This window comes from Etheostoma spectabile, chromosome 4, assembly GCF_008692095.1.
Source record: "Etheostoma spectabile isolate EspeVRDwgs_2016 chromosome 4, UIUC_Espe_1.0, whole genome shotgun sequence".
Lineage (NCBI taxonomy): Eukaryota > Metazoa > Chordata > Actinopteri > Perciformes > Percidae > Etheostoma > Etheostoma spectabile.
The window spans coordinates 3230700-3244923 of record NC_045736.1 but is presented as its reverse complement, the minus strand read 5'-3'; the positions used below and the strand labels follow the sequence as shown (position 1 = coordinate 3244923).

The following is a 14224-nucleotide window of genomic DNA, read 5'->3' as shown; positions in this document are numbered from 1 at the left end:
CACACACACACACACACACACACACACACACAGAGAGATAGAGACTGCTTTGCCTTGGCTACACCTGCACTATTCACCACGAAGGCCACATAAGTGACAAAGCAGCCTGTGCGACTTCCACTTAACAAGCTTCAGCACAGCTCCTCACCTTATCGTAACACCTCCAGGACTTTATTAGTTTGGACCTTTTGTTACGACATGGTTTAAGCATTAAAGCAGATTCTTTTCAAAAACGCTGCAGATTCATGGCATTCAAAAGAAAGACCTAGTCTGAGATTTAGTCTGCTCAAAGTGACAAACCTAACATTTAATATTGCATGTCTTTGCGTAAAGTACCGTGTGTTTTCTGCTTTAAACTGCACCTGTGCACTGAATCATTGGCCCATTGTGGGCTATTTATCTCAACACTCATTAATTTTTATTGTTAAAGCTTCCACATTTTAGCAGACTAATTAAGATTAAACTGGTAGACAACAGCATGGCTGGCAGTCAGATTGTCTAGAAATCCATAAAGTAGCAGCTACATCAGCTCAAATTTGAGTTTGTTTGGGAATCTGTGTGCATGTATCGATGTGTTGTTTGTCTTACAGTCTAATTTTTGCCGCAGGGGGTTGGTTCCGTACAGCAGGACGTGGGCTTCAGAGTGGACCGTCTGCAACTCCTCCAGTGAGGCCTTCCTACCGCGGATACACTGGTCACAGAGGAGGACAGAAAACGATAATAGAAACAGACGATAGACAAAGAGAGACAAATAATGCATTTGGTTTCAACTCTGCACTCAATGTCCACAGTACCATAGTCACTAAAGAAGAAGAAGTTTAGGATACCCCATCCTGCACTTATGAAGAGGAAATGCAAGCTCAATGGTGTCTGTATTTGTAAGTGAGAATTTAGGAGATGAAACTGGTTAATTTTAAAGCCATAACCCCAGAATTCACTATTTTATTTTTAAAGCCAAGTGTCAAAAGAAAATGTCTACATACTGCCTCCTTCTGGTTAAAATAACAACCTGCAATTCAAAGTTTAACAGGCAGATTAATTACACGATCAACCTTTGAATCTTTTTCAAAAGTGTTTTATTTCTATAAATATTTCATCTATTTAACTCGTATTTAAAGATTATGTTTTGGGCATTTTCAGGCCTTAATTTCCACAGGACAGATAAAGACATAAAATGGGAGAGAGAGGGGGAATGACCTGCAGCAAAGGGCCGCAGGTTGGAGTCAAACCCGCAGCCGCTGCGTCGAGGAGTGTGCCTGCTCTACCAACTGATCTAACCCGGCCACAGTATCTATCGAACTCTGTGTCTCATAGTGTTGCCTCTATTGGGTGACACCTCTCAAGTGTAAATGTGGCCTTACCTCGCAGTGCGCCCTGAGGCCTGTTTCCTGGAGTCGGGACCAGATACTCTGAATGCGGCCAGCGTGCTCTGGATGACTGGTGGTGTTGCCACATATGCACTGGTGCTTCTGCATCAAAGAGTCATACACTAGACCTGGAAAAGACACACACACCATCACAAAGACAGTTACAGGTTAATTAACGGTCATATGAGATTATTCCATGCAGAAAATTACATTTGTTGTGGTATGTATTGACAGGGGGCTCACAACATGTAGCAACAGCCTTGTGCATATACACAGCCACTGTACTGTATGTTTGCTCATCATGCTGTGTGGTTCCAGGAAAAAGGTTTTTCCTCTAACCTGCAATCAGCAGGATTAAAGTGTGTTTCTAGATTGTTGTTTGCCACTCTACGTAATGATATATCAGTGTAAGAGCCATATTATTATTATCTTTCAACAGACCTGTAGTAAATCGAGGCTTGGCAGGGGGCTCTTGTACTACCATGGGGAAGGAGGCGGAGGCTGGAGATGACTGAGCCCTGGAGAGGGGGCGGTGTCCAGCAAAGCTAATTGATAACCCGGCTGCTTCCATGGAGGCTTGGTAGTTCCTCAGCTGGTGGATCCGCTGCTGCTCTAACATCAGAGCCTGCTGCTCACAAACACACCCACACACACACACACACACACACACACACACACACACACACACACACACACACACACACACACTTAAACACTTAAACACATTGTACACACATCAAGCTAGCTGCTTTACCACAGCTGTTTCAATGTTAAGTGACTAAGATACCATTCTTGACAAGCACACTGGATGTATGGTACCAATGCATGACCCCCCCCCCCACACACACACACACACACACACACACACACACACACACACGCACACAGCTACCCTGTTGATGATGAGGTACTGTGTGACTGCTGGACTGCCATATCTTTCTCTTACCAGAAGATGGCCCTAGATACTTTCAAATGCCAAACTACAGTTTTCCATAATAAAGGCTGCATTCTTTAGAGTTGAAGTTATGTTACACAGCGACAAACGGGTTTTCTGTTCTGTACAGTGTACACATGACAACACCACAAAAATATGGAAGCAATGTCAGCAAATCTGTCCAATATCTAATTGACAGGTTATTAACTTAGACGTCTTAGGATACCTTTCATGTGAGCATTCACTTGAAAAGACTATACTTAAACCTGACTGTTGACAAGGAGAATGGACACTATTCATCTAAAACCACTTGATTATCAACTTGACCTCACACACTAATGATTATTCTCTTTATACAATTATAAAAGGGAGCAGGCTAGATCATTTAATAATCTTATAATACACAGAAGTAATGAGCCACCAAACTGCCTTCAGAACATGTACTTATTAAAGATTTCCTTAGAATATGTGTCATGTAAGTGCTTGGGAACTTTACCCAAGTATTCATGTACCTGAGTTAAATATCTGACATTTTTACTCAAAAGAGTCTCACCAAGCAATCCTGTAGGGCGTGTCTGCTCACATTGGGCGCCATGGCGACAGTAAAAGGAGTGCTTGATTGAATTTGGCTGAGCGGACAGCAGGGATGGGCTAGACAGATGAGGACATGGTGTCCTGCCTGTTTAGGGGTGTGCGTGTGTGTGCGTGTGTGTGTGTGTGTGTGTGTGTGTGATACCGAGATAGAGAATATATTTCCATGGACAAGGAATGCAAAACTGCAGACTCTGTGAGGGTTTCTGTGTGTGGGAGAACCAAATGCATTTTGAAAGCATGAGAATGTTATTGTGGAGTTGTGCTAGGGAGTAGCGTGGAGGAGGTACAGAAGCTGTAAGCCATTCATAAAAAAAAACACACTACTCTGCATTAGTGGAACAAGAGTGGTGTGTGTAAGTACGTTCTACATGACTAAAAACTTAAAATATTCCAGAGAGTGGGCTGGACTGACAGTCAGAAGAAAGGCAGATCGAATGTAGAGTGTAATGTTTCAGTCAGTCCCTACGAGCTCCATCTGTCACTGCTGTCAGATACTGTAGCTCTCATCCATTTTCCCAACATGTTCTCAACCAGAGAAAAAGATTCCTCCAAAATATCTAGTTATAGCCACTTTGAACCTGAATTCATACACATAATGAGGTAATGTTACTGGGATGGGATTTTATGCATGTAAGAATAAAATTTCTTTCTGTGTAGCATTTTTCCTCTTCCTGCTTATCCCTCCTGCGTAGCCTTCCTTCCAACTCCCACCTGCACCCGTCTTTCACCTCCTTCCCACTCCCGCCTCCTCACCTGTCGGAACAGTAACTCCTGCTCAGCATCTCTCTCCTCCTGCTCTTGGGGGTCTGGAGGTTCTTGCTTGATGACCAGCCCTCGCAAAGGTCCGGCCTCCTGTGTGGATGGAGAGGATGAGGATGAGAGCGAGAGCCCCTGGTGCTCCCTAAGTTCCTCTTCCGTCTCCTCTGGGTGACTCTGGTGCTGCCTGCCCGGCCCTGAGGTGCTGGAGCTCGCTAAGGAGACCTGATCACTGGGCTTGGACATGATCTAGAAGACAAACAGACATGTTCAGGTAAGAAGTATTGTTATGATCGGGGGCCTGATTTCTACTGAGTCATGCATAGGGTTGCAAAGGAAAATTACAGAAAATTAAGTATAGTCCTTGAGTAAATGTAATTATTTACATTCCACCACTTGGGACTGTAATGTATGATGCCATTCAACCTGCACCACCTTAAAGCACACTATGTAACTTTTCCTGCTTCCGTCCCTCTCCAGGTTGGAAGTGGAATCATCCCATTATGTCTCATTGGAACTACAGATCCGCTACCCGATCTGGCAAATTTAAATAGCGCGGTTATAGCCGGTAGAGAGCCGCAAAGCAAATGCAGAAGTGCCGTTCACCCTGTTACGAGTTGATAAACCATTGAAACGATTTTGGAAACATTTTTTTAAGTCACAAGAAGTTCTCTAATGTTGCTTTAACAAGTGTTGGTCCACTGAAAATGTTTTTCATTCCAACAATTGCTAACTGAGTGGTTTGAGAACATAACAACAATGTAAAAGACCTTAAGTTGAACCAGACAAAAGCTAACATTAGCCAGGCAATTGGACGTTCTGTACACACAGAGATAAACCAGACATGTACTTTAGGTAATTTATTTATTTAAAGATCTCCATGACAAATATTTGAAAGTCAGCCTGGGCCTGCACAAGAGTAGAAAAACTGAGCAAAGGACATGAGGGAGGGAGGGGAGGGGATGATTGTAGGAATCTTGTTATGGCAGCTGTCCCCTGTCCCCGTCGTCAAAGACCTCAACCTTGATGTGTCGGTCATGATTGGAGTGGACCCACTGTTTGTGCATGGAACACGCGCGCACACACACACACACACACACACACACACACACACACACACACACACACACACACACACACACACACACACACACACACACACACACACACACACACACACACACACACACACACACACACACGGCTGGCATATTGCCTAGGGAACAGTCTATTGACGTCAGTGAGCAGAGTCTTGCCTCATCCCAGTCCCTCTTCTCCAAAAAAACTCAAAACACTGATTCTTGCTCTTCCTTTCTCTCTTGTTGTGCTCTCTTTCTCTCCCTCCAACCCAGCTAAAACTTAAAGAGAGGAAATAGGTGCTGAGATAGGAAGCCAGCACCACAGCCATCTATGCATCCACATACTGTTGGAGAAATGAGTGTGTGTTGATCGAGTGGCAATCAAGGATAAAGACACTTGTTATCAGACCCCCTTCAGTGGACCTGGATTCACCACTAACCAGTCAGTTATCAGTACATGAGTAGCGCCATTGTGCACCCATTTTTCAGTGTAACTTGACACTAGTTGACTCTTGTCTGTTTTTCTCACACACTTTCACAACAATATGGCAGTGAGCATACCCCAGTATTGCCTTAGCTAATTAAAGGTAAGCAGCAGGCTCAGTTTGGAACTATTTCAAGATTCTTTCATTCCTTACTTTGCTGCCAACATGACTGTTGACTGACATGAAGTCAGCAGGAAGGGCAGCTTTTCATTGCTGAGTTGACTAAAAAATGTCAACAAGGAAGGATGATTCATGTTTTTCAAAGTGAAGGATGTCCAATGGTGAACAGGGTCGATCATACCATACCAGTGGGACATTTGTAAGGAAAGTTTGAGATACTGAACTCTTACATATGGAAAGTATCAAACGTAATGGCAGCTATGATGGTCATTATCTCTATAATAGCACTGCACTTCCCCTTGTTAAATGGAAAGTGTATTGTTTTTCAGAAACTGACTTTAAAATGCAGCAATCAATAGTATTTCTTGGGGGTACTTCTACATTTTTCCATTGTGCTATGTTGTTTGAGAGGCAGTCAAGAGACAAAGAGTCAATGACTAGCTGGGGGCATGTTTTTTATTTACATGAATGGTGTAAGAATGGGACTACTGGGTATAAAACTCCAATGGCCGTGGAACTGTACAATCGTATTATAAAGAAACCCAATACATTAAACATTTTCTAACAAAATATTTTAGCCAGAGCAGCAATATGTCATAGAGCAGAATTCGTTAAAAAATAAAAAAGTATTTATGGCGGCTGCATTTAAGTATCTGTAGCTGTTACTGTCAGATTCTCTTGCCGATTTTACCGTAAGTGCGCCCATAAATAGCAGCATTAATTGGAGATGGTTACAGTGCCAATACTTTGACTGTGCATCATCTGTGCCGCTTACAAAACTTACTCGCTCAAGTTTATTCTTGCCTAATCACAGATGTAAGCTTTTTATTAAGGAATACAAAGGTTTGGATTAATGCTGGCAAGCCCCCAGAATGGAACAGGTTACACTGCCAAATTCAGTCACTGCCAGTAACAATTTAACAATATATTTAAGTACATTATTTTACACTAGCCACTTTCAACCTGTTGCTTTGTTTTCAGCCTGTCATTTGGTTCATTGTATCTACAGATAACTTAATTTTTTTTTTATTATTATGCATGGATAGGAACCTTAATCTAGTGAGCTGGAATGTCAAAGGTCTAAAGCTAAAAAAAACAACAAAGAACTCTGAACAAAAATAACCTTTATGCAAGAAACTCATATTCTTAGCTCGGACAATGGCCGTCTTTTATCGGGTCGGGTTGGGTGGGGTGGGGCTGGGGTTCCACTCAGATGACTAAAGCCAGAGAAGTTTCAACCCTTACCAGCTACAACATTTCCTTCGTGCCACATAATGTGATCTCTGACAAGTCTGGTCGGTGTGTGATTTTTTTTTCCGAGCGGTAATTTTCATTACTTCCAGACCTGAACACATACTCAATTACACTTGGCGGTGATTTTAATTGTTGGTTAGACCCCCATTTAGACCGATCCTCTGCTAACCCAGTTCACTAAGAAAATCTGCTTGTTTTATTCAAGCCTTTCTCTCTGTATGTATGTAATATGTGGCGCTCTTTACCACAAGATAAAGAATTCTCTTTTTTTCTCACATGTTCATCGTACGTAAACTAGAATTGACTATTTCTCCCTCGATAACCAACTTGTATCCCTGTTGCATTCCTGTGAATATCAGAGTATTGTCATTTCTGACCATGGCCCTATTTCTCTGGCCTTGTCCCTTCCAGATCTCCCTCGGAAGTGTAAGCGGTGCAGTTTCAATTCAACTTTGCTTTCTGATGATAAGTATGTGGAGTTTATCCAAGGAGAGTCAGCCTTTTTTACTTTCTACTAATGTATCCCCCGATACGTCAAGCTTGATCGTATGTGACGCCCTAAAGGCTTACCACAGGGGGCAGATTGTATCTTACATGGCTCGAATGAAGTGGCAATCCAATAAAGAGCATTTAGATCTAGCTCATCAAATTGGTGAGATTGATAAGACATATGCGCAACCTAAAAATCCAACTCTTATATTTTATAATGTGCTATCAAACAATTAAAATATTCAATTGCGACTTATCGCATTAATGTCATTGTTAACTCGCAATTAATCACACATTTTTATCTATTCTAAATGTTCCTTGATTTCTTTTTGTCCCATTATTTTTTTCTCATTTTAACGCTCCCATCAACATGGAAAAGTGGATCGCCTTGCTTTGTGCAAATGTTTTTTCATTAAAAAAAACAACATTGGCATATATGTTACGTGTGAAATAGTGTTCAATTTCAAACGTAACATTCTCAATTGAAGCCACTAATCTCTCACACAATGTAACACTGTCCATCAATAAAAGGGTGAATAAAATACTTTGACGAGGGGGCGGAGAATTGGCATCAGCTGTGTGCTTGGCCATCAAGTGGTATTTCAGACTGGACCTGCTGAGATGATAGCTCAGTTCACAACGACAAAACACACAGATCACGTTGGTGTACATATGGAGATAATACTGACAAAATACTTGTGAATCAACTTAACAGAATATTTAAAAAACCTGCACACGTGATGGCCAGATAACTTCAGATCACTCTCAAATTAATGATGCTTTCAGAGATTTTTATTCACAGCTTTGTACTTCAGAATCACAACTGGATCATAAGGTAATGCTTGACTTTCTGAGCAGTCTCAATATTCCAAAAATCTCATTAGATTTTAAGGGAAGATTAGAATAATCGATTTCACAGGCAAAAATAGCTTCAGACACCTCTGCAATGCAGTCAGGCAAGTGTCAGGGCCCTGACCGCTTCCCCGGCTCCCCACAGTTGTGTTGCGTTCTGTCTAAATCCTACCTACAAGGCTCTCTTTCTCCATCCTTTGCTGAAGCGTGTATCACTCTTATTGCCAAAAACAGGTAAAGATCCAACCAAATGCTCCTCTTGCAGACCCGTCTCCCTCCTAAATACAGATGCTAAAATTGTAGCTATTATTATTTCTAGGTTGGAGACCAAACCAGACATTCTTTCTTTAACATATGTCAATTATTAGATATCTACTCTGCTTCTGAGGATGTCGCCGAGTGTGTTGTGTCAATTGATGCAGAAAAAGCACTCCACCGCGTGGAGTGGGTCTCTTTGTGGGCGCTCCTCCAAATTTGGTTTTGGAAAAAACTTTATTTCATTGATCAGGTTGCTATACTCTCATCCCAAAGCCTCAGTTTCCTCAGCCTCAACTCCCAGCTGTCCAAGCCATTCGACCTGCATCGTGGAACCTGCCATGGGTGTCCACTGAGCCCCATGTTTTTGATTTAGCCATCGAACCCCTTGCCATAGCCTTTCGTAGTTGTGAGGACATAGCCGGTATTTGGAGGAGAGGCACACAGCAAGGTCTCTTTAAAAATAGGACCCACCTTTAAAAAGCCAAGAACGCGGGTGGCCTGCCTCTCCCAAAATTTTGATTTTATTACTGGGCTGCTAATCTGCACTGCCTTACATTTTGGTATTTTTTCACAGTCAGTCCAATTGCCCCGACTGGGTAGTCATGGAGTTACATATGGATGAGAATATATCCATACCTGCACTACTTGGATTTCTACTTCCATTCCCCTCGATTATATTTTTAAGAAATCTGGTTGTTAACACTCTTTACAGATATGGCTTAAATTAAGGAAATGGTTTGGGTTGCACAACTTCTTTCTACTGAGTCCTATTGCATCAAACCACCTTTTCAAACCATCAACGCAAGATCCTGTCTTTAAACAGTGGCATAGGACGGGTTTTGTTTGCTTGAAGGACCTGTCTATAGTAACACTTTAGCATCATTCAAACAACTGAGCGACAAATTCAGTCTTCCAAAGTCAGACTTATTCAGGTATTTGCAAACAAGACATTTTGTGTTGTCTAAGACGTCCAGCTCTTCTATATCAGCCGACAATTCCTTTGTTGATATAGTTCTTTCTTTAAATCTCAAAAGAGACTTGTCTCTGCCTTATATGGCAGGACGTTGGATTTAACACACGCCCCCGTGGACAAGTTCAAGGCAGCATGAGAAAAAGACCTGGGCTACTCTTTATCAGAAGGTACATGGAGTTCCGTTCGTAAACAGGTTAATTCCACCTCTCGATGTGCTCGCCACTGCCTTATCTAACTCAAAGTCGTTCTTAGGGCTCATATCTCAAATGTAGCCTGACGTTAGCCCACTCTGAAATGTAACATTTCTGAAGCCTCTCTTATTCATATGTATTGTTCATGACCCAGCCTTAGAAAGTTCTGGATGGAGGTCTTCCAAACGTTTTCTCAGGTGTTTAACGACATATTGGAACCAAATCCTCTAATTGCTCTCTTCGGGGTCACTGAAGAGGAGGTTAGATTAACTGCAGATAAACAACACACTATTTCTTTTGCCTCTCTTCTGGCCCGGCGAGCAATTCTGCTGAGGTGCAGGGAACCTGCCCCACCCACACAAATACAATGGCCGACGGATATTATGTCATACCTAAAGCTTCAAAAAAACAAGTTCTCGCTGGATTATCATTGTGACAGGCTGATAGTAAAATATGCTCACTGGCAGTTATTTGGGAGGGATTAATTTTAATATTTTGATCTGTCTTTTAATGTTGGTTTGATGTGGTATTACCCTGCTTTTTATTATTTATTCCTTTCGTATAACCTATCTTTAACAAATTGGCAGCTTTGTACATTGTTATACTGAAAACTAAATAAAAAGATTGTGATTTAAAAAGAAAGTACCACATTTTCTAGTTGCGTGCATTCGGTGTGAGCTAAAATCTGTTGCATCAGCTCTGGCTAACACTTTTCCAGGAGATATTTGGAGAATGAGCCTCATGACAGGTTACACCAGTCTGAAATAGGGCAGATCATTTGAGCTAATTGACATTTTCAAGCTATGGCCCCAGTTTACTTAATAACCACCATCCTCTCTGTCTCGCCACAGCTTGTCAATGAAGTTAACACTTGCAACTTGTGAAAAGCTGTCTGGTGACTTTAAATTACAGAGTGAACAGTCTGACAAATTTTAATGATTCCAACCTCTGCATTAAGGTAAATGCTTTGTGCCTAAATGCAGTGGAATTGTAGAAAAAGGATTAGGTAAGATGGTACACTTCGGACAGGTTGCCAGTCTATCACAGAACTGACACTGCATAGAGAAACATCCAGTATTCACACTTAAAGGCAATCTGGGAAGAAACCATGCTAACACAGGGGGAACACAACAACTCTATACAGAGAGGCCTCAGTTGGCTGGCAGGTCCAAACCTATCACCTTCTTCCTGTGAGGAAAATGGGCTACCCACTGAGCACCAATGCCAGCCAGCTTATTTCTTTTTTTTAACGGATATGTAACTTATATAGACACACACAACAATATAGACACACTCAAAAGCAGCTATGAAGCAAATATACAGTGGGGCTCGAAGGTTTGGGCAACCCAGGTAAAAATTTGTAATAATGTGCATAAAGAAGCCAAGAAAAGATGGAAAAATCTCCAAAAGGCATCAAATGACGGATTAGACATTCACATAATATGTCACAAAAAGTTAGATTTTATTTCCATCATTTACACTTTCAAAATAACAGAAAACAAAAAAATGGTGTCTGCAAAAGTTTGGGCACCCTGCAGATTTAATACCTTGTACCCCCCCCTTTGGCAAGTACCACAGCTTGTAAACGCTTCTTGTAGCCAGCCAAGAGGCTGGCCATTCTTGTTTGAGGTATCTTCGCCCATTCTTCCTTCCAAAAGTCTTCCAGTTCTTTGAGATTTCTGGGCTGTCTGTCACGCACTGCTCTTTTAAGGCTTATCCATAGAGTTTCAATTATGTTGTGGTCAGGAGATTGTAAAGGCCATGGTAAAACCTTCAGTTTACGTCTCTTGATTTAATCCACCGTGGATTTTGAGTTGTGTTCAGGATCGTTATCCATTTAGAACCATCCTCTCTTTAACTTCAGCTTTTCACAGATGCATCAAGTTAGCGTCCAAATTTGATGAAATTTTATTGAATCCAGTTTTCCTTCTACTCGTGAATGTTCTCTGTGCCACTGTCTGCAATACAACCCCAAAGCATGATTGATCCCCCCCCATTCTAACAGTTGGACAGAGGTTTCTTCATTCAATTCTGTGCCCTTTCTTCTCCAAACCTACCTTTGCTCATTGCAGCCAAAAAGTTCTATTTTAACCTCATCGGTCCACAGAACTGTTCCCACAATGCTCACGTGGGTTTGGACTTGCTCTTCTCACAATCCTGCGAGCTGTTCTGTCTGATATTTTTCTTGGTCTTCCAGATCTGCTTTAACTCCATTGTTCACGATGACTGCCATTTCTTAATTAATTCCGAACAGAGGATATTGGCATCTGAAAACGCTTTGCTATTCTTCTTATAGCCTTCCCGCTTTGTGAGCGTCAACTATTTTCAGTTTCAGTTTTATAGACAACAGCTTAGAAGACCCATGGGGCTGATGTTGGGGCGAGGTCAGATGAGTCTGGCCATTTAAAACTTTAAGATCAACATCACCTGGTCTTTCCAGACGTGTATTGAGAACTCCATGACGCTGTCAGGTCTCAGTTTCCAAAGGGGCGTTGCATGCTAAACTCTGCAGGGTGCCCAAACTTTTGCAGACACCCTTTTTTGTTTTCTGTTATTTGAAAGTGTAAATGATGGAAATAAAATCTAACTTTTTGTACATATACAAGTGTTTAATCTGTCATTTGATGTCTTTTGGAGATTTTCCATCTTTCTTGGCTTCTTTATGCACCATTACACACATTTTACCTGGGGTGCCCAAACTTTCAAGCCCCACTGTATATTTGTTAAGCCAATATTACGTGTTTGGAGTGTCTGCATTAGTTACTGTAGATTTGAACTGTGCAATGATGTACACTGTTTATTAACCAACCACAATGCCTGCCGTAAATGTCTGAATTAACTTGAGTCTACATTGAATGGTTTGTGATTTGGTACATTAAATTAGGGAAGAAATCCTGTTGCATGAAAGCACAATGAATTTAAAGCATGGGGCCAAACATGCCCAAAATAATTGGAGGTACCCGTTTGATTTATCACATCTTTCTGAATGATAACAATCTTCAGTGCATTCTAACTGACAGATGGGGTGTTTTAGAAACAACCACACCTAAAACAGTAAAAAGAATTGTACGTTGTTGTCATATATGGTATGTTAAAGTAATCGTTTCTATTTTTTAATAGCAATCAAATCATTAGTCCCAATTCTCCTTTTAGTTAAATACACCTTAGATGGACTTAATTAGCATGAGTCTAACAGCCCGGTGTCTTGAAGAGAAGGAGTCATCACACCACAAGATAATGGGCCTAATCCCCACAAGGATTTTTTGTACGCACATGCACGCAACGCCACGCACGCACACACACACACAACACACCCACCACAGCGCACACACACACACACCACACGCAACACACACGATGATGCACTAAGACACACTTCCTGTGTGGCCGTATATGAGGCATCTTCCTCTAGACCACAGTTGCCAGGGTGACAGGGAGAAGTAAGGGATACACGAACATAGGCAAAGAAGACTTCTTTTGCAGCTGATTCACTCTGCTCTTGGAGCAAAAACAGGATTCACAGACATTAACCAAATCAGTGTTGTGTAGATGGACAAATACACACACACAAACACTTATCAAGCTGGCTGCTCTACCACAGCTGTTCAAATGTTGCCTAAGATACCATTCTTGACACATGGATGTAGATACCACACGCATGACCACACACACCCACACACAACACACACACACAACACCACCACCACACACCACACACACCACACCACACACACACACACACACACACAGAGCTACCTTGTTGATGATGTGCTGCTGCTGTTGGAACTGTTGTTTGTGTTTCTCCAGGAACTGCTGGTGTTGCTGCTGCACCACCAGCTCTGCAGGGCTTGGCCGTCCACATTGCTGCTGAGGCAGAGGAGCAGACTGGGTTCTTCCAAGGGGGCGGTGGCCACGCGCAAGTTTAGAGACAGAGGTGATGTAGGGGAGGCCGCCAGACCAACTGTTGTAACATGGAGTGGTAACAGGAGATTATCATGATGCAAATGATTACAAAATTGAGTCCCAGGTCATTAAAAAACATAACAATTCTCCTTTAGAGGAGACAGAGACAAGGCAAACGTGACATATATCTAAGAGCAGAGCTATTTCACTGAAAAACAACTAGTAGTAATACTTATTTACAATATATAAATAAATATATACGTATAATAGAAAAGAATTGCCATATGCTGCAAATCACTGATGTAAAGTTATACAGTCATATAAAACAGTGAGCCAAAATGATGCTGTCAGTAATATACTGTAATAATAATAATAGTAATAAAATAAAACACAAGCTGCTTATTGCTAAAAAGTAAAGAAAATAAATGTTGCTGTGATTACTGACCCATTGGATTGTGGCTCTGCTCCAGCAGTACCATGTGTTGGAGAAGGGGTTGTGACCAGCCGTTCCCCCTCCGGCCCCCTCCCTGTCCAGAGCTGAAGATGCCAAGTAGGAGGGCAGGTGGGCGTGGGCAGAATGGAGGGGTCAGAGGAATGCCTTGCTGTAGCGCACAAGGCCAGACGACTCTCACCATTTTGGTGTCCGGACATCAGCTACAACAAGAGAGAGATTGGGACACAAGGAAGGAGAAGGAAACAAGGCAGCAGATACAGAGAGAGGCATGATGGAGACAAAGAAGGGTCAAATGAGACAGAATGGAAGTGATGAAGAAATAGAATCGGCACCTTCTTGCCAAAAATAATTGACAAGAGCTGTTTTCAAACTAAATATCTTTGGTGAAATAAATAATGCTGTATTATATCTCACACATGTACTGTGCAAGACTGTACTCCAGTGCTAGCAGGGCCTGTGGCTGGCCGTCCCAGTGATGGTTGGGCAGAGAAGGAGGTGTAGAGAGAGAGCTGTCT

At 42.0% G+C, this 14224-nt stretch overlaps 1 protein-coding gene across 3 annotated transcripts in view; it reads right to left on the bottom strand.

The window, feature by feature from the left end:
• The window catches only part of hdac4 (histone deacetylase 4), a gene marked incomplete in the record, with an annotated part of 176687 nt that overhangs the window by 28623 nt on the left and 133840 nt on the right, over window positions 1-14224 (bottom strand). For all 3 annotated transcript variants that reach the window (XM_032512920.1, XM_032512921.1, XM_032512922.1), the window contains 4 exon segments: window positions 589-691; window positions 1362-1495; window positions 1809-1995; window positions 3649-3900. In XM_032512920.1, coding sequence (XP_032368811.1) covers window positions 589-691; window positions 1362-1495; window positions 1809-1995; window positions 3649-3900 — 676 coding nt within the window.